Raw genomic sequence first — 20,494 nt, forward strand, 5'->3', positions numbered from 1 at the left:
TCTGATAGGGCTGTTTCCACGGTGCTGTGATTCCATAACTGGCTTTATGAGAAATGATTCCTGGGAATCCAATCGGGGCTCGACACAAATCTGATCCCAATAGACATTTTAATGCGGTCATTAGAATTCAACAAGCGCTCCGGCTGAACCTCACGGGATGCGACACATTGGTATTCATCTGAAACATGGTCAAGTGAAAAGTGAGAAATCATTGCTCTGACTTAAATACAGCTTTTAGGAAAGGCCATAAAAATGGGTGAAATAGATGGAGCTGTTGCGATCCCAGAGGGGAAACCGGGTCATTGCACCGGCAAATATCAAAAGTAGGACAGAGCCAAAAATATGCAAGTGATCTCCAACACTAACAGGTGTCTGACTGTATCTGCACTGTTGTTTTAGGAGGATTATCTTACCTCTTCCTCAAGTTCTTTGGAGATTTTGTCTAGACGGCTGGTGGCAGCTCTGCAAAAAGAAAACAAGACATCGTTTACACACTGCTGTTCACTGTGCTCACTGTGTCAGCCAGTGGTGCAAAATGAAGAAAAGCTACTACTGTCAAGTAATGTTAGTACAGCTCCTGTACCTGTGTTTTTGCTCCAAATCACTTCTGACTTGCTTCTCATTATTCAGCTGCACCTCCAGGTGGCGCAATTTCTTCTGCAGTGCTGCTGACTGTAGAGAGAAACAAAAGTTGAAGAGCTGTTTTCAACCTTTACTGCATGTCATCCATCTTTTCTGTGACTTAACTGTGTGTTACACAATGAAGCAATTAACATAACTGACACTCTCAGGGCTGTGAGACCTTTAAACCAGCATCAACTCAAAATTTTGGCCACCTGGGGGAAGCACAACAAGCCGTAAACACAGCACTGATGTACCATCACCTTTTCAGTTGCTATGGTGAATTTGTTAGTAAACAGTAATTCATTTACACACACACAGAACAAACATTAGTTTGGAGTTTCCACCTGATAAATATAAGTCCACTGTTCACTCTTTTTTTAACTCTGTTTTAGTCTCCACCCCTGAGTGAAAGATCTGGCTCTTTTGTTATGTTCACCAGCTAGTTTATGTTTAGGTTGCGTAAAGTGAGTCCTCAGAGTTTTTTTATGCCACTGATGAGAGCTGTGAGACTGAACCAAAGAAGTTACAACTGTGAAACCAAAACAATGAGCTAAAGGAGGCTTAAGTGCTCCGTGTAGCTGAGGAGTACATCAGAATTGGGATATAACTCTCTGCGTTCCTCACTACAAGCGGCTCTTTACATTGTTATGTACAAAGTCATCTAGCCAAAGGTTATTATACCAGATTTTAGGTTTTGACTTGAACAAGAAATACAAGCTCTTTTAAACATCTCACAATGAAAGGTTTCTAGACATTACAGATGAAAACCATTAAAAGAACAGTGTGTAGGATTTAGTGGCATCTAGCAGTGAGGACTGCAGATTGTAACCAGCTGAGACTTCAAGTTAGAATCCCGTCAGTGTTCATTGTTCAGGAGTTTTTTAGTGGGGATGTAATGATCCATCGATCTGGATTGATATGTCAATTAAATGATCAAGAATCCAATGTCATCGATGCAAAGTGAAAACATTCATCCATTTCATCATCTTTAGAATATGCTTTTATTTTGAAAGTCTAATATAATGGATAATGTTATTTACTCTGGATTAAATCAGCAGTGAGAAAATATTTTGGAGACTATACAAGTCAATGGACAGAGCACATGGTGTATATAAACAGCGCCGTTACGAGATACAACATGATGTGAGGTTACCTGCCTGGATGGCCATCTCCGCTAACTTCTCACTACACACACATTAGCTGCTCTGTTTCCTCAATGTTTGGCTGAATAAACACGCATGCAGGCTGAAATTCAACCGAACTGTTCTGTTGGGAGATGCAGTGACTATAACAAATGGTGAGTCAGAAAAATAATAACTTTACATGTAATCTGTTAAGCTATGAGTAGAGGGGAATAGTCTGCTAGCTGCTAGGCTAATTTATGCAATGTAAACATGCTTAAGCTAATCATGGGTGACTAGGAAAAAAAAAAAAAACAATTGCTTTGTCCATGAACCTTGACATTACTGAGCTGAATTTGATACTTTTGTTAAATGTTGTTGTTTCATGGCTGTTTGGAAAAGTTTGCCTTCAAGGCTTTAAGCCAGATAGTCCTGAAGTTTTATGAAACAGATTAGGTTTGGGTTTAAATGAAAAGATTTCTTCTAGAAAGGCCCTGAAGATTAACTTATTCCATGTACTGTTTTTTGTGTTAGTGGAGTCAGTTTAAAGTAAACTTTACTACACTTAAGTGGTTACAGTTATTTACATTATTTATGTATTGTTTTTATCTTTTATGGCCAAAAGCACAAAAATGGGTGGCAGCGTCTTCCGTAACAGATTGTGTTAAATGGGCATATAACATCATCTCATATCGATGGCAGGCCCTTAAATCCCATCAAATAGAAATTGTATCGTGGCAGAATTCGTAATATCTGCGAATATAGTATTGTTGTCCAAAGAATCGATATAATATTGATATTTACACTGTAATTTTTAGTGGGAGTCGAATTAGCCGCAGAGGTCTCGCCCTCTTTAAAACAAACTGACGAAGTGAGCCAGTTAAACCACTAAAAGAAGCAGTTTCACATTAAAAAAATTAGTGTTTTTAACGACACTGCTCAGTGCAGAGGGGCTGCCACAAAAACATGAATATCAAATGGCCCTTTCTAGAGCCAGTGTTTGGTTTGTCCGCTCTGGGCTACTGCAGAAACACAGCGGTGCAACATGGCAGACTGTGGACGATGTCCCTCTATAGATATTAATGTCTCATTCTAAGGTAACAAAAACACAAAAATTCAAATTTTTTAGGTGATTATACAATGAAGAAAAAAATACTTTTTGCCAATCTTATAAAGCTGAAAACTTTGAGAGTGAATTAAAATGTTTGAGTCCCATACATCATATTATTAACAAAGCCAGTTTTGCAGTGACAGTGTATCGACAAGGGACGTTAAATTGAAAATAAAACATGGGCCTTTGTGTTCTTCGAAAGTGGTAGTTCATTGATTAGACTGCTCAGTCAGGACTGAAGTCAATAAGAGATTAGCTTTTAAGTCAGCCACTAACACTAATAGCTGCTTAAGTATTTCTGTGTGACTAAGAACACTGAAATTCCAACAAAGTACAAATAAATCATGGGTTTAGAAATATAAATCCTTTTCTGACTCATTTCCATCCTAATCCTTAACCTCTTATGGTGTGAAGCTGGATTGATCACAATGTCAACAGGCCTGTGTGGTCGTGTAAACTGACATCTGGCTTATTCATTTCCTGAGAAGCTTGGGACAGATGATGTTACTGGAGTTGCTCAAGGTGCAGTTGCTGTGCGTGGATGTGAAAGAACCCACCTCTCCTTTCGAATTATCGTGAGCCACCGAGATATTGTTGGAAGCGTTTAGTAACCTGAAGAGAGGCAACGGACAAATCAACACCAAGTCAAGATCATAGCCAAGGACAAATCTCTCTGAGTGCTGAGGTCCCTGAAATTACACAATACGGCTAAAAAAACCCAGATGACTTACTGGTCTTCTTTGAAGTAAGTGAAACCAACAAAGGGTAACTGGTTTCCAACAAAGGCTTTAGGTGTGGGGAAAGTTTCTACATCGCCTTTGTCGTCTTCAATCTCATCAAAGTTACTGGTGTCTATGTCACTGCTCAGCTCTGGGACCACAGGGGCAACCGCTGAGGAGGGAGAGAGAGAGGAGGGAAAAGCAAGTGTGAATTGCTGGAAAAAGGAAGTCCTGTGTAAACAAAAGTCTGAGTTTCAGACTAATAAATCCTTTATCTTGTACTCCGATACAGCAGCTGTTGTAAATAATTCTAGTTCTGAGTTTGAGTGAGGTTAAAGTTTTGTCTGATTTGCTCAGGTGAAGCTGCTTGATGAGCCGTGGTGATACTAACAGTCTCTGATGGTGTCGAAGGTCCACTGGTCGTTCTTGAAGAAAGGGTGCCGCTTGATTTCCTCCACGCCATTTCTGCCCAATCGCACCTCCCTCAAAACAAAGAGAGTGAATGAGTTGTAGAGCGATGTCTAAATGTACCTTTGTGCTCTGTAGCAAAAGGCAAACATGACCATATGATACATATTCTTTTCTGAGAGTCTTTAGAAGTGAACAAATTAAAGCCAGAGCAAAATACACTTAATTTCCTTTGGCCTAAAGCACCACAAACTAAACCAGAGCTATACATATGTTTGCTGTGTACAGCATCAACATGTTATGTAATGTCTGAGTATCGCTCTAGATGAAAAGTAACCCCGTGCTCCCTGCTGGCGTCACCGCCATCAACACCTTCAAAATGTGAGAGACTGTATCTCTTTCTACCTGTCAGTCAGGAAGGCACAGATGATATTCCTGGCATCTTTGGAGATCTCCACATCATCGGGGAAGTTGAGGGAGTTTTTGTGGTCCATGATCTTACTGTAGGTTCCCACCAGAGAGTCGGCGTAGAATGGCGTGTCACCTAACAGCAATTACAGCAAGTTAGCTACAATAAACTGCACTGGAATACTGGAATAGACGGTTGTTTAACATACTGAGATGATTGTAACATGACATTATAAGTGCAAGACTAGAATTACCATCCCTTAAAATGCAAACATACTGACTCTGGTTTTGTAAAATTCCGTTAAATTTACTGACCGACAAGCATCTCGAAGATGAAGACCCCTACAGACCACCAGTCACACTCTCTCCCATAATACCCATCTCCTCCCTGGGATTTCAGCACCTCCGGAGAGATGTAGTCTGGAGTCCCGACAGCTGTATCACAGTGCACCATGCCAGTCTGCAACACAAATCCAGGAAGCAATATTCTTCAAAATCTTACAAGTACTGTATGTTTCGACATAATAACCCTTGATATGTTTTTCTGTTTTGGTGTGAGTTGCTAAGTGTTGGAAATATCAGCTGTAGAGATGTCTGCCTTCTCTCCAATATAATGGAACTAGATGGCAGGTCCAGAAACAAAATCTGGAAAACTCAACAGCAATGTCTCTTTCTAGAAATCATGACCCAGTTATTCAAGATAATCCACAGACCTTGTTGTGAGCAGTTTCATGTAGGAACTATTTTCTTTCTACTGAACTACAAGTGCCAATGATATCACCGTGCACAAGAAGGCATGGATCTACTGCTAGCTCACCTAGCACCACTGAACAAGCTAATGTTTACATGGTTCTAGCGCTAACACAAGCCTCTCGTCTATGAGTAGATGCACGCAGTGGGCGATTTGTTTATTTTTATCACGGGGGGACGCCTCTGTGTGTGCCCATCTAGTTCCATTATATTCAAGAGTAGGCAGACATCTCCACAGCCAGTATCTCCAACACTCAGCAACTCACAACAACCAATCAGATAAACAGCGTAACAGGTGGGAGGAAAAATATGTGTTTTTAATTTGGGGTTTATTGTTCCTTAAAGACAATAGATACATATAAATCTAAAAGTACCAGTTTATGAGATGTGTCAGGAGAAAACACAGCCTGCTCTCTAACTGAGAAACCCTTCAGTCCAAAATCTCAAATGTACAACTGAATACTATGAGGGCTGATTTAAGTTCTTAGACAATTTTTGTTCTTGAAATAAATTAGGGCCCTTACTCTTGTTGACTCCTGTTACTCATGCCATACATGGCACATTTTATATGGAGAACTTCAACAAGGTTGATACACACAGGATGAGAATTCAAGAACCTATCATCACAGTTCACCATCAAGCAGCATTATCATGTACTAAGAGTTAAGTTCAATAGATTTATGGGACCAGCCAATGTCTATAAACTTGTGATCGCAGCTCAACAGCACTGTGTTATCTGCATTCCTTGCCTGTAATATGAGGTAAAAATGTATTCATGTGACAGTAAAAGAAACAAACTGGTGGCAGAGCAACTTCTCAGAAACACAGCATGCAGCTGTACTGAATTTCAATGCTGGGATACAACTCACAGAATCCATCTTCATGCATGTGCCAAAGTCGGCTAGTTTGAGGTGTCCGTGTCTGTCCAGCAGCATGTTGTCCGGCTTGACGTCCCGATGGATGAAGCCCATGGAGTGGATGGCATCCAGGGCCATCACCACCTCTGCTGTGTAGAACTTGGCCCATTTCTCCGGCACGTCGTAGGTGCTGGTGAGGTTGACCAGGTCACCTCCCGGCATGTACTCCATCACCATGTAGAGGTAGTGCTCATCTTGGAAGGCACAGCACAACTGAAGGACCCAAAAACAAGCTCTGATTACTAAAGGTGGCTATAGTATGACAATTAGCACCAATTTATTTGCCATAGCTGTATGGATTTTTGTGAGATTGCTACGTTATTTGAATAATAAATGAACATAAAGGATGTCCTGTAAAATGTAACAATCGGTACGAAAATATAACTGTAAAAGCACTAGAAAAAACAATGAGAAGCTGAGTAGTAAATAATAGTCATACCTGCACAACCCAGGGACTGTTGGCAAAGGCCATAATGTCCCTCTCTTCCCAGAAGAAAGCTGAGTCAGAGCGCTTGAGCATCTCAAATTTGCTCAATAGTTTCATGGCATAGACCTTCTGAGAGGCTTTATGTCGGACCTGAATGAAGGTGAAATCCAGTTAATCAGATTTTATCACTCAACAGAAGCCTTGTCAGTGACAGCTGAAAATGAAAACCAATACTCACTAGCTGGACTTCACCGAATGCCCCTCGACCAATGACTTTAACTCTGTCAAAGTCTTCAGACTTCATCTGGAGGTCTCGAGTCTGTCCTATGACTTTCTCATCTGAGTATGAGGAGAGCAAAGAATCCCATTAATAATGTTGTGAATTTAGTAACAGATATCTATCATCTTCCGCTCCCACATCCTCACTGGCACACAAACACTGCGTACATCTGTTTAAGAAGGTTTCGATGTTTTTGTTCTTGCGTAGTGCAGGGTAGTCCAAGTCTAAGACCAAGGCGTTGATGGAGTCCTACACAGAGAAAGAGAGAGAACCATTAACCAACTGTCATGACTGACAGAAACGACACTGATGAAGCAGTTAGAATGGGTCACATCACTATCACGCATGTACTGTATATATTGGACAATTAACAGTTTGAAGCATGACCTTGTGTGTCCATCTTTCACCTCTGAGTGACACCACATAAAGAGTGAAACTATGTCGTGCTGCACCAAGAGGAAAAACATTAGTTCAGATTGTGTGTTATCACCCCAGCTGCTCTTTTTGCTTTTTCCAAGTACACGGTAAACACAAGTTACAACACATTCTTGGCATAGACGAGTGTGTTGATCGTAAAAGATTACATCATACTGCAAGTCATTGTGTTGCAATTAAAACACGACAACTTCTCGGTGACAAACCATGAGGTGTTTCCTCCATTCATCTGCATTCATTTGCACACAAGAGGGGCTGTATGAGATGGTGTAATTGTCAAAAATATTTACTGTTAGATTCCAATCATTTAGTCTAAATCCTGGACAAAATGTATTAATAATTCTGCATCGTGAACATCTGATATCACCCAGCTATGGAGGAAATGTGTCATGCCCTCTGTGTCATACTTGACTTTGACGCTTCATGACCACAACACTGAGCAAAACACGAAGCAAAACCAACTGGCACACACATATTCTACCCAATAAAGGCAGTGGAGTGCAGCACTGATGGGGCCTCAAACAGCAGCAGGCCTACAATCAAACTTAACATGACTCAAGACTGAATGCATTTCTAAGGAGAGTTTATTTTCTGTATATTTTCTCACCACTGCACAGAACAATAACAGTTACACATCACTGCCAGACCCAGTGAGTCTGAATAAAACAAACAGCACTGCCCCAGCGTTTCATTCAACAGTGATCAACTTGACGGACTGAATACATAAACAGCAACTACACGCAAAGGAAATTGTTTTAACTAATGGCTTTGTTCCTCAAGAGAGAGAGAGGGAGAGACAGAGACAGAGAGAGACAGAGACAGACAGACAGACAGACAGAAGCAGGATGACTCATTTCTTCATCAGAAGCAACCTACTTGATTATGTCAATGTCAGTGAGATTCATCTGCTGACAAACGATGAACGCTCTGTTTCTGTGACCGTTTGAAAGCAGTCTGTCTCAGGAAGATGAAGTCACCTCCGCACTGTGTGTAGCCACTGCATTAAAAACCACATTCATAGCTCTCAAAGAACTTCCCACATGTTTAACACAAGAAATTACCAAGAAACATGACAGCATGACGTTATTAATCAACACATAAGCTTGTGAAATAATTCCCTGGTACTGTTCAACTATACCAACTATCCAATACAGCAAATTCTTGGTCCACCTGCATTTTAAAAAGGTATCTATTTGCCATTATGCAAATTTCCCTGCTGTGGGATGAATACAGGATTATCTTATCTTATCTCATCGCATCTTTTCCTGATGCCAGTATCTGCATTAGGATCTCAGGTATCATATTGTGGTACCCCACAGCAGACATAATGTAGTCAAAGAATAACTGAGAAAAAATAAATGAACTCAGTAACAAATAATACTGTGAATTCATTATTGAATAAGTCCAAGACATATTTTATTGAAATCCTCGATGAACACAAGAGACAAGAACTTGAAGAAGATGATGATGTTATAGCATGGTATGTGTGAATCTCCCAGTAGAGTTAGCTTAAGGGAGTACTTCACCTACAAAATGACCATTTGCATATCAGTCTGTCATGCCGTGTTTCTTTGAATTTGTGGAGAAAACTTTTGTTTTTCTCACATGCCTCCATGGAATACAGCGAACATAGTAGTTTATTGACTGATTGGGGAACACTTTCACAACAACAAAACTATATCAAAAAATCCATACACAAACTCTGACACAACTCGTGCAGTTTAGTGCAAGTCTCATTTATTCTGTCATATATATATATATATATATATATATACTTCTCGAAAAACATCATATTGGTGTGTGACTTTGAAGAAAGCATAGGTAAATTTCATTTTCTGTTGAGTTTTAAACAGAAAGGTTTTAGCAAAAAATGCATGTGTTTGGGCAGTACTGAGCACACGACTGGACAAATGAGGCTTGAATTATACTGGCCGGGTGTGTGAGTTTGTAAATTGATGTTTTGATATAGTTTTGCTGATGTTAAAGTGGTCCCCATATCAATAAATAATCTGTGTTTGCCGTTTTACATGATGGCATGAAAGAAAAGCAAAGTTTTCTTTAAATTTAAGGTAACAGGGCATGACTAACTGATATACAAATGGTAATTTCTCCAAAGCCTTACTGTTGTTACACAGACACGGACACAGGCAATACCACACATATACACACCACACTCTCTACCAATCACCGCTCTGGACATACATGGACATGTGGGAGGAAAATCAGAAATGAGGTGACAAAAAGGAAATTGGATTGCTGCATTTTGGATTGTATTTAAATACATGATTAAATGTGTGCCATGATAAAAAAAAACACAAAAATAAATGAAAAGAAAAATAAAATGAGCAAGTGAAGGATATAAATATTAAAGATTGGAAGTTAGAGGAAAAGTAGAGCTTTATATGTCTTTTTAAACTCTATTCTAATCTTTTAACTAACAATATTATTCACTGATAGATTCTGTTGTATTACTGACTTGTCTGATAAACTGTCATCTCATTGTGATATGGCTTTAAACTCCACTCTGTGAGCAGCGTCGCAGCAGCCCGAACAGAACCAGAAGCTTAAAACTGGACTGCAGCAGCATCTTTGGTCAACAGAACACAAGCTAACTATGTGTAGCATTCAGTCATCTGATAATGGATATATTTTGACCCAGGGCAATGTAGGGAAACTATTAAATAAGCAAAAGACAGACTGATGTAAACCCATAATTGTTACAGTGTGTTACAATAAGGAAGTCATCTATCAACTTTTGTCAGCCACGCATTCCTTAACGGTCAATGAGGAGCTGTTTGAAACATTGGACCAAGCCAAATGTTATAACAGAGAACACAAGAACCCCACTCTGACCCAGTGGTCTAAACTGGTTTCTTTCAAACTTGTCGTCTTCCTTCCTCTTCTTGCTCTCCCATCATTACAGTAGTAGACAGGATGGCACAATCTGTGTTGTGTTTCCCTCATGTCCTATGTATTCATTTCCCCCTCTTCTTTTTTCTTTTGCCCTTTTCTGCTGCTCTCCCTATGTCTTATCTGCCTCTCCTCCTGCTCTCTCCATCGTTCTCCACTCGGCTGCAGCCAGTCTACAACGAGCTGCACACTCTGTTTCATCATCTCTATTTCACTTCCCCATTAAAGGACTGACCTCACACAAAACTACTATTTAAGGGAAAAAAATACACACGCTGGGGGGTGGAGTGGGGTTGCCGGGTGTGTGCGCACGTACACATACACGCACGAGGATCTCCCTACGAGCACAGCAATACAGGAAATGATCCACCCCACCCCAGGGCTGGCAGATAATTTCACTGTGTCATGAAGCCAGTCCCTGTGTGCAAGTCATTTCCTCTGAGGCAGCATTCTCTGCTACTGCTGCTCTGCATTCGTCTGCAGCCAAAAATTTAATTCACACATGCACGGCAGCTGAAGGTATGACCATGTATACAATGCATCCAAGACATTACCTGTCGTATGTGTTTAGACACACACTTTACTTGCCAAAACATCTGCAACAGCCTCAGCTGACATCAGCATCCAATCATTTCTTGAAACTCGTTAACTGATTTGGGGCGTAGGCCCTGCAGGTTCACGATGTCTATGCGTGTCACTGCGGTAAGCTGTAGTCGCTACATTACTGAAACACTGTGGTTGCGTCAAGCTACAGGAGAGAGGAAACAAATAGCTACAGTAACCACAGGTGATTTACCGTTTCCAGTTTTCTACATGTTATTATTTATTCACTTTGTCCCTTTTTCTAGAGTGTGTGCTTTTATGGCATGATGTTAAAGTCTGTTAAACATGTTGCCATATATTATATCTTGACTGGCTGTTGCACAGTATCTAAAAAGCAGGAGGGGAACCAGTCACTGAGCATCAGGCAGCAATTACATAGCTCAGATATGAAAGATATCATTTTCATAATGCTACAGGCCTCAGATAAATCATGCATTTAGTTTCCAATGTTTAATTTTAACAGTTAACCTTGAACGTTCATGTAGATCTGTGCTTTTATGACAAATGAACGCTTGTGTATTTATTAAGTAATTGATTTACTGCTGTTATCATTTCGTTTCCTAGCAACTTGTGATCCCATCCAAACCACGGGCTGAAATCCATTAGATGCTGGTGAAAATCAAGTATGCTTAGTTTGGCAAATAAAATTTCTAAAAATGAATGTTATCGTAATTATCTGCTTGGCCGAGCTGATTTCTCAGAGGCAAATAAGCAAACCATGAAACCACCACATGGGCCAGGCGTCTTAAAGTGAACAAACAGGGCCGCTGCCTTCTTTCAGTAGTAAAACGTGCCGTTTGGTCCCTCAGCTCTGTGATCGCAGGCAGAAAGTTTGATCATTCACAGAGGCAGGACAGCCTGACACAGTTGGGACGGTTCACATGTGGAGCTTATGCACCTTTCTATCCGAGGCCGTGAATGGAAACAAAGCACTTTCAGAGCAAAAACAGATCAAGTGTCACTAAATAGTTCAGAAGACTTAAGCGTTTTGTGAGGAAAAGGTCACTGCTCATCACAATAATTCATTAATAATTAATCATGTACACACTGTTCTGTAACACTGCTAAGGTCGGAGGTGCTGCACTCCAAAAACAACAACAAACCAGCATGGCATGTGGAGGAAGTTGGTGCTCTGTACCACAGTGTTCAAAGCAGAAAGACTCTAAGGCAGAGGGGATTCAGTTTCACAGATTTCCAACTTTGGACATGAAAAAGACGACAAACGTTGTCCGTCGACAGTCGCCACGAGGAATACAAAGTAAACACTCTGTTGCAACGCTTGGACTCGCTACAGGCATGTAGCAAACATTCCCTATCTACAAACCGGACCTCTTGGTGACATATAATTCCTCACTCTGTCATTTCTACATCTCCCCATTAAACAAAATGAATCAAGTGTGGAGGAAGGATAAATAAATAAATACATGTTGCCCTGGTGATGGCAAATGAAGACGTGGAATTATGTTAGTGGATCTTTATGAGGAAAAAAAAGCTTTTCCTGTTGGCATACTGCACAAGAAGAAGAAGGCAGAGAGACGTCAGCGAGGCCTGTTTGTGGCTTCTGATGTCATATTTTGCTTTTAAAAATGAGTGGCATTCCCCTTTAAAATGCTTTATTTCAGTGCTTTAGTAGATATTTTGAAACATCCTGATTTGCAGAGACCCTGCAGGTCATACATAATAAGCCGTTTAGTGAGTTGGAGTACCACAAGAGAAATGGCTGCACGCAGCTCTTCCAATTTGCCTCCATTAGCGTTACTGTAAAAAATGCCAACAAGACTCTGGAGGACATTTCTCGGCTACTCAGCTGAAGCGGCTATTTATAAATATTAAATAACTGACAAGTGTCTGGGGAAGTGTAAAGCTGGATCAACAATTTAAACTTTAATGCATCTGACTGATCTGGACCTGTTCCAGACACACATAGATCCTCCTGTCCTCATCCGCAGTAATGCTGGCTTCACTTACATCTGGGGGAAAGCTTTTTTTTTGGAACAATACATCTAAATAATTACAAGCAATGATGTCAGCTCCTATACCCGAGCTTGATATACAGGACACTTCCCTATACAACTTACAGTGACAGGCTTACAGTAATGTCTTCCTGGGCTGATAGGAGTATTATCCATCCAGTTAGTCTTATCAGTAGGAGTTGTTTTGTATCTATTAGATAGCACTTGAGCATTTTATCTCTGCTATACTGTAATCCAGCCAATGGGTTATTGCTGGTTGCCTAGCAACTCCTGCAAAATACAAAGAGTCAAGACAAGTTGAAGCTGCAGAGAAGCAGCAGGCGGGAGTTTTATAAGCACACTGTTTCAGCACTTTCTATTCTTTTCTATTTTATTTACCCAACCTGCTGTTGACATTACGGAGCTGTCGCTCTCCCTTCACCTGCTCCTCTTTATCACCCTATAAAAAGCCACGTGGATCCACCAGTCAGGAATGTGATGATGTTAACCTGAAAGGAGCTAAACACAAAGAGGAATAACTCAACTATTCAAAGCCTCCCACTTCACAAACTGTCCCTGCTCAATTTACAGTTATTCCCCCCACCCCAAAAAACCCTCTTCCTCCCCACATACCCATCTCATCACTCGGCATGTGGAACAGAAAACAAGCAGCACTGCTGCGGCTTTAAAAGGATTGAGCAGAAAGTTAATGTTTTGATTGAATTCCAGCCGTTTTAAAAATAGTTGTGGGGATAAACGGTGGGCTGGGCAGAGTGAGGGGACCGTGCCAGGCAGGGCCCGTAAACTCTCCAAGAAAGACACAACGGCAAGAATCTTGCAGAGGCTCACAAACAGCACAGCTAATGTCTCCACAGGGAATAACAAGAGTATGTCTTACTCTTGCATTTGACAGATTTCTGTCCCATGCTCCTGTGCCCTGCGCAGTTTTGGCACCCGTGCGTTATTATAAAGCATACTGAGGAATGTGCCAGGAAAAATACATAGCAAAGAGAGAACTACATGTACATAACGTCCTGCTGTGTGTTAATCTTAAACTCTGCTATCTAAATGCTCTTAATGTTCCATTTACAAAAAAGGAGGCGTGATAAATAAGGAGAGGGGTTTGTTTCCAAATGCAAACCAACTATATTGTTATCTAATGTTCTCTTAAATCAGGCAACCTAGGATTTCTGTGGTATATCAGCTGCTACTAACAATTTCATTGTCGACTAATTCAGTGGTTCCCAAGAAGATTAAAGAGATAACAAAGATAAACAAGTATTTTTCTCACAAAATACTGGATACTTTTACCCCATTCAGCATCTGAAAGGTCCTTCTTAGGCAACAATTTGAAAAGGAAAAATAAGGTTTCTCTCTTTACTCTTGAAGTGCTCATAACTCGCCGTGTCAATAGCCTGTGATGAAGGGTCACTGGTAGATCTTGTTTTAAGGGGCATCATAAGCCAAGAGGGTCAAGAGTTTATTTTCTCCATTAATCGTCAGTAAAAACAAAAACAAAAAACTGCCCATCACAAGTTCCAAGATCCCATGACGACATCTTAAAATATCTTCTTTTGTCTGACCAACAGTCCAAACCCAAAGAACATCCGTTTACTATAGACCAAATCACAGTGTTTGTTTACAATTACTTCCGGGGTAGAAAGGCCCTGTGTCCATTACATAAAATGCAGCTGAGTACACTCTGCCTCATTTGGTTAGTTTTTAGCCACCTAAAAAAGACCCACCTTTAAGGAAAAAAAAAAAAAAAAAAATCAATACCAATTTATGTTTCTGTCATATTCAGAATTTTTTCACCGCTTTACCTTGCTGTCAGACAGTCCTTTACGGCGGGGAACTGAAGCCATTATCTCAAAGCTACCAGACTCCACTGGCAAAAACAGTGATTTTAGAACACATGGTCGCCCTCGTCACCAGCAGTAGATTGCTTATCTTCTGTGCCAGTAGATTTGGTGTTATCACAGACGCAAGCAAAGCAACACAGTACAGAAAATAAGGACAGCAAAAAATGTCAGAGAGGTTGGACCACCATTTTTAACTATATCTCCTTAAATGGCCGGAAATGACGTATCTCTGCAACTGACATCGATTGCCAGTTGTCTACCTGGAAGTGGTACAGCAATGTCTAAGAGTAAAGAGAATAAAAAAAACAGACATATTCGCTTTTAAGAAGCTGTAACCAGTGAATTTGTGCTTAAAATACTTCCATCCATATTTGTTTATTTTTAAAAAAGCTGTTTTTGTCACACAGCTCTTTATCTAAGGCAGTAAGTGACCTCAGTTTCCCTGCCACTTAACAGATATAGTGGACCAATTTGCAATAAAAAGCCAGTAACATTAGAACAGCGTCATTAGGCTGGGTTTCAATTGAGGGTTTCAGTTTCAACACTCTGGCATGAACGTGCTTTAATTTGTACATAAATATTTTTAGTATCAGCACACAAACTATTTGAATTATAACTGCCAGCTCCAACGCTAAAACACCACTGGACTAAAGCCCTACCACACACACATTCAAACCCTCTTGTCTGGGTTTCTTAAAGGAAGTAAAAGCTGCATGAATGCACTGGCAGTCCGTAGTCCTTTGCTAATGTGTTGTATTTTTCTATCGTTGCTGCTGGTTGCACACAATGCAGCTTGTGTGTTGCTAAGATCAAGTGAATAACGTGTTTGCTTGTGAAAATGAATGCAAATGTGTGGTCATGAGTAACCAAGCCTGTGCATATGCAAGCGTGTGCGTGAGAGAAAGTGCGTGTACATGTGTGGGAGGTTGTGTTTCTACAGCACGTTGTGATGGAATGATAACTCTGTGGCCAGATGGATGGGTTATGTATTGTGCGTGGGAGACTCCTGTTCTCTTCTCCTCTCTGCTCACTCACACCCTCATTTAAAACTAAAAATACATTAAGACTCAGGTATCAAACTCTTTAACATTCACACAACAGGGTGAAGATTTCGCACAAGCCGACAACAGAATTCAACAACATTTGTGCACTCAGCCACTGTCAACCGCATGCGTGCTTTGAATAACTTGGTTCACTTGTCACTTTGATCAGTGTGGAAAGTGAAAGTTCTTTAAAAGTCAAAATCTTCCATGAGAGCTGTGAAATCCAGAAACTATGCACTAAGATTAGAGCCCGGGTGCTGTTTGATTTATTTGTATTCGCAAGATACATCGCTTCTGGATGCACCGTTGTATGCACAGCCAAATTATCTCTGCCACGGTCTTTATGTCTAGACAAGAAGATCCACCAGATTAAGACAAATCTTAGGGTGTATACATTTCCTTTCACATGAGAACCATACAGCTGTAAACACATCAAGACATCCCATTCCAGCTTTGCTTCAAGTCCAAATGTCAGATTATGGGAATGAATGAGATTTGCAGCAGTTCATCTAAAGGTTTATCATAAAAGCAGATGGGGAACTATGTTGTAGCATAGTCATAGTAGTACTCATACTCTGAGTTGAAGCAATATGTTATTTTTCTCTGGACACACAGCATAACCATTCATATCTGGGGACTAAGCTCTTCCTCATTTTCTGCATTCCTCCTCACATCCCTGTAAGGTGGATCTTGGACCTGATCATGTCTTGTTCTATTTGTCCACGGTATTATATAATGTGTTGTTAAGTATGTGTATATTTATCTATGTGCCTCTCTGCCTCTTTGTGATAAATACTTTACAGTAGGCTGGGGAAACCCTTTTGCCTTTTAAAGCAAAATAATAAGACTCAAGACTTATCAGTCACTGTCATTTTTTGTTACAAACACATTACTTTTAAAGTAATTTTGACATAATGTACCTGCCAATAAGAAATTAGTCTTAGGCAAACAGCAAAACAGCTGTCTGATGTTTCACAGCAGCTGGGAGATCAACAACTCCCCACAAAAAAACAGACAAAAAAATCAAAACAAGGAATACAGTGATGTTGAGAAACAAATTTAGGGTCCCAAATCCAAAATAAGTGACATCTACACAAATACAAATGTACAAACACCAAAATGTAACACACTACAGATCTGTTACTAACTTTGTATGTTGTCTGTTTCGTCTCTACAAAAGTCAAAGTGTAAAAGGACATGTTGTGGTTTTATGGGGGATGATGCACCAGACTATTTCTTGGCCAGGCACAATAACTTCCTGAAGTCTTACAAGGAAACTATAAAAGAAGGAAGAGTCATTACGTCAATGTGTGTCCAGTGAATAGACATTGGTGCCAAGGGTGAAATTCCTTTTGACAAGAGGTAGCACTGTACATGTATTTAATTATCAATAAATAACCAACCACCAAACGGTTAATGATATTTAATAATAATAATCAGGAATGTTAGCCAGCTCTCTCAATAATGTTTCCTATTATCGTCAGGGGGTGGCGCTAACTGACAAATGTATATGCCTCTATAAATCTGGATGTTTACTGGTGCTTTCCTACTTTGTTCATCAGTAAACTAAGATGGCATCTGCACTTTTTTTGCAAGCCTGACTAGCTAATAACATAGGCAAGATGATTCGTATGAATGTAAATCACCGAGGCAAAAGTACAAGGCATTATAACATATGGTGAAGTCGTAGTTTGGCTTCAGGATATTTGCCTGATTCTGATGGGCCATATCATTGAGTCCAGCCTGTTCTAATTTGAGCCATTAATAAATTGATCTGGTTATAATTGCAGTCTGGTCAGGGATAATTGATCACACCTGCCTTGTTTGGTCACGCATCACAATGTAGCTATCTCAGACCAAATGGACTTGAATTGAGCTTTATGCAGCTGCTGGACAGAGCTATGATCTGGTTTAAGACCAAAAGCAAGGAAAATGAACGTGCACATTCCGGTAAAATACATCAGTCAACTTCCAGTTATTTGGTGTGTTTGTTTTGTGCGGAAGAATTTTTCAGTCAAAGGTGAAATAGCACAGATATGACGGGTTATAGTGGGACTTGTTGTGTCTGCCCCATTAACATCAACAGAAGTGGCACGAATGCAAAATTTGAATGTCCCCTCCTTCTTTTACAGTTTCCTTAAAGTCCTGTCGTCAGAGTGAGGTTGCCAGGCAACCAGTAGAGACTCCAGGAAGTCATATGGCCGAATAACATTCACACATAACCTTTCATAAAACAATTCTGTCTTGTATATGGATTAAACAAACAATACATAATAAGATAATTAGTGAGCTTTAGAGGTGCTAGTAGGTGGATTTTGTTTCCTTCAGTCAGAGCCAGGCTAGGGGTTTCCCCTCGTTTCCAGTCTTTGCGCTAAGCTAAGCTGTAGCTACAGATTAAACGTACAGACATGAGAGTGGTATCATGCTTCTCATCTAACTCTTTGGCGAGAAAGCGAGTAAGCACATTCCTAAAATGTCAAACTATTCCTTTGAGACCACAAATCTTAAAATTACTTTGTATGGGAAGACAATAAATAAGTGAAATAGAAGTACTAATAGTTTAAGTTAAAGCCGTGGCACAAAGCAAATCATAGATGTTTAGAAAAACATCTGGTGGGCCATCTATGGCTTCAAAAAACAGGGAAAACCCGATAATGTTACTTTGTTCTGACCACTAAAGAAGACCAGATGATACATAGCTGAAGTGAAGTGTGACATTTCAAGACCACTGAGGGCCTGCACACCCGGAAGACGCTGGGTCTTCTTCACTGGAGTGGAGCAAAAACCAAAAAAAGACTGTGGAGAGGCCCGGCCGTCTCACCAGAGGAGGTGTGGAGCAGAGAGACTGGCTTGTTTTGCAGAAAAAAAAAATTGGCCGGGGCCACCGTCCCCAGTGCCTTATAAGGCAGTGTTTCTATCCAGCTAGCACATTGAAGCCGGGACTGCTGCTGCTGCTTGCCTGAGAGCAACCCAACTGCACTCCAGAGACAGAGCGAACACTCAGGTTGACTATCAGGGTAAAGACAGAGAAAAAGACACACAGGGGTTTCCCCACCTCCCTGGAGAGCGCCACAATCAAGGAAGAAACTCCAGTGTGGGCAGAGAAATGATAGGAGAAATGGAAAAGGACAGAGGTTAAGAAAAAGGGAGACAGGAGATGCTGGATGAGAAGAGTGATAGATGGGAGATAAGTTGGAGAAATGAACAAACTGAGAATATATGGATGGAAATGGATGGAAGGAACAAAATTTGATAAAAAAAAAAAACTGCATTATGTTATTAAACGTTATGGTCACCTAATGCTGAGTAACACCCAGGGACTGCCCCAGGAGATGATCTGGAAGACATCAGACAAACTCTTAGCAATCCATATCTCATATCGTTCACTCTTAAGTGCTGTGTACTAAGTTATCTGGTGGTACCAGGTCTGCAGCTGTATCAAAGGGCTTTGGACTGGAGCTACAGTTAAAATACCTGCAGTGTGTTTAACAAGCCTGACGGGAGGGGCTGAGCTGCAGGCTGAGAGAGAAGCAGAGCCAGAGAAAAAGAGATAAGGCTGAAAAGTGAAAGGGGAAAGTGCAGTCATTCGCAGGGACTTTGAGTCCCATATATAGCTGCCAACTATTTACTCAATGAGGTCATTTCCTTTAGGACGGCAGAAAGGCAACTTATGCGACTTGCAATCAAGTGTCCATATTTTTTCTTTATCTCAAGAAATGCCCTTTCTTTTGCTTGTCCTCAACAATCACTCCCTGTACCTGGAGCTGCTGAGTTAACTCCAGCACTTTAGTCAGCAGTGGTGTGCTGCCAAATAACGATCACTACAGTTTGCACAAAGGGGAAGGTTGCTGAGACTTGAGGTTACATTTGATCGAATGCTGATAGGGGCAATATAGTGATTTTACAGTTTGGATGGCACCGTTAAAGCACCATTTATGTGATTTTTGCTGTTCTTTTTTTGGAAGCAAGTGTGACTTTAGTGTTCAAAATTGTTTACAGAAGAATCTCTGCTGACTAAATATAATGTCAGAGTACAATACTGTATATCCCAGTTTATAATGGGTCAGATTTCTTTACAGGAAGGTCACAGAGTTTACTTGACAGATGCTGCAGATTCCTCACTGTCAGCTTTCCGTATCCTCAGGGTACTGAGCCCACGGCTCCCTGGCAAGCCCTTAATACGTCTAACTTTAAGTCAACTGAGAAGTAAAAACCTGATGTTAATTGCTGAGATTCTTTCACAAAGCTGTTATTTGGGGGGCTATATAATAGTCAACAAGCAGCTTCTTCTGATTTTTTTTTTCCATTTGCTGTTGCTATGCCACAATAGCAGGGGGATGTGTGATTCACTGTTTACTGAATATGAGCCTGTGAGCAATTATCAAGGCACTTTAAGTATGCATGTTTTTATCCCACCTGCAAAAAAGGACATTTCTGAGCGTTTAGTGTTTGTGTGTGCGTGACTGTGTGTTTGAATCCCACCGTGAGCACTGAGCAGCAAAACTTCTTGATCTCTGCGACAGCTCCAAGGCTGCTAAAAATGGAAAACTGCAGCCTGCTCTCTCCTACGCATGCTTCCCACTCAACTTTTGTCTCAAACACTCAACACCTCTATCTCTCCGGCTCGCGTGCAGGAAGTAAACAGCACCAGTGTTCGAGCAAGTATTCTGCTAAATGTTTTAAGGGAAGAGGGAGCAGGCCAGGAGTGTCTCAAGTAGTGTGAGGGAGAGCAGGGGAGGGTACGTACAGCGGGCCCCAAGCTGGATGGGGCCCATTAAAAGGGGTGAGGTGATGCTTTTTAAGATAGACCCAACAGTGTGTTTGCCCTCTGTCAGGTCGAGTTAGGGGTCCCATAAATTTAAAAACACCACCACCAAACTTTACAGCAACAGTGGGTACTTTGGTGACACAGCGCTGACTCTGA

At 40.8% G+C, this 20,494-nt stretch overlaps 1 protein-coding gene across 1 annotated transcript in view; it reads right to left on the minus strand.

Moving 5' to 3' along the window:
• rock2a (rho-associated, coiled-coil containing protein kinase 2a) overlaps window positions 1–20,494 on the minus strand; it is a 39,456-nt gene that overhangs the window by 16,117 nt on the left and 2,845 nt on the right. Inside the window, exons 2-12 of the mRNA XM_033642427.2 lie at window positions 6,933–7,014; window positions 6,724–6,824; window positions 6,498–6,635; window positions 6,011–6,271; window positions 4,707–4,851; window positions 4,389–4,527; window positions 3,967–4,058; window positions 3,588–3,747; window positions 3,414–3,468; window positions 584–672; window positions 414–462 (exon numbers count right to left, since the gene is read on the minus strand). Of these exons, the coding sequence (XP_033498318.1) occupies window positions 414–462; window positions 584–672; window positions 3,414–3,468; window positions 3,588–3,747; window positions 3,967–4,058; window positions 4,389–4,527; window positions 4,707–4,851; window positions 6,011–6,271; window positions 6,498–6,635; window positions 6,724–6,824; window positions 6,933–7,014 (1,311 nt within the window). The remainder of the gene's footprint in view (window positions 1–413; window positions 463–583; window positions 673–3,413; window positions 3,469–3,587; window positions 3,748–3,966; window positions 4,059–4,388; window positions 4,528–4,706; window positions 4,852–6,010; window positions 6,272–6,497; window positions 6,636–6,723; window positions 6,825–6,932; window positions 7,015–20,494) is intronic.

Source organism: Epinephelus lanceolatus, chromosome 15 (assembly GCF_041903045.1).
Source record: "Epinephelus lanceolatus isolate andai-2023 chromosome 15, ASM4190304v1, whole genome shotgun sequence".
NCBI classification, from domain to species: Eukaryota; Metazoa; Chordata; class Actinopteri; order Perciformes; family Serranidae; genus Epinephelus; species Epinephelus lanceolatus.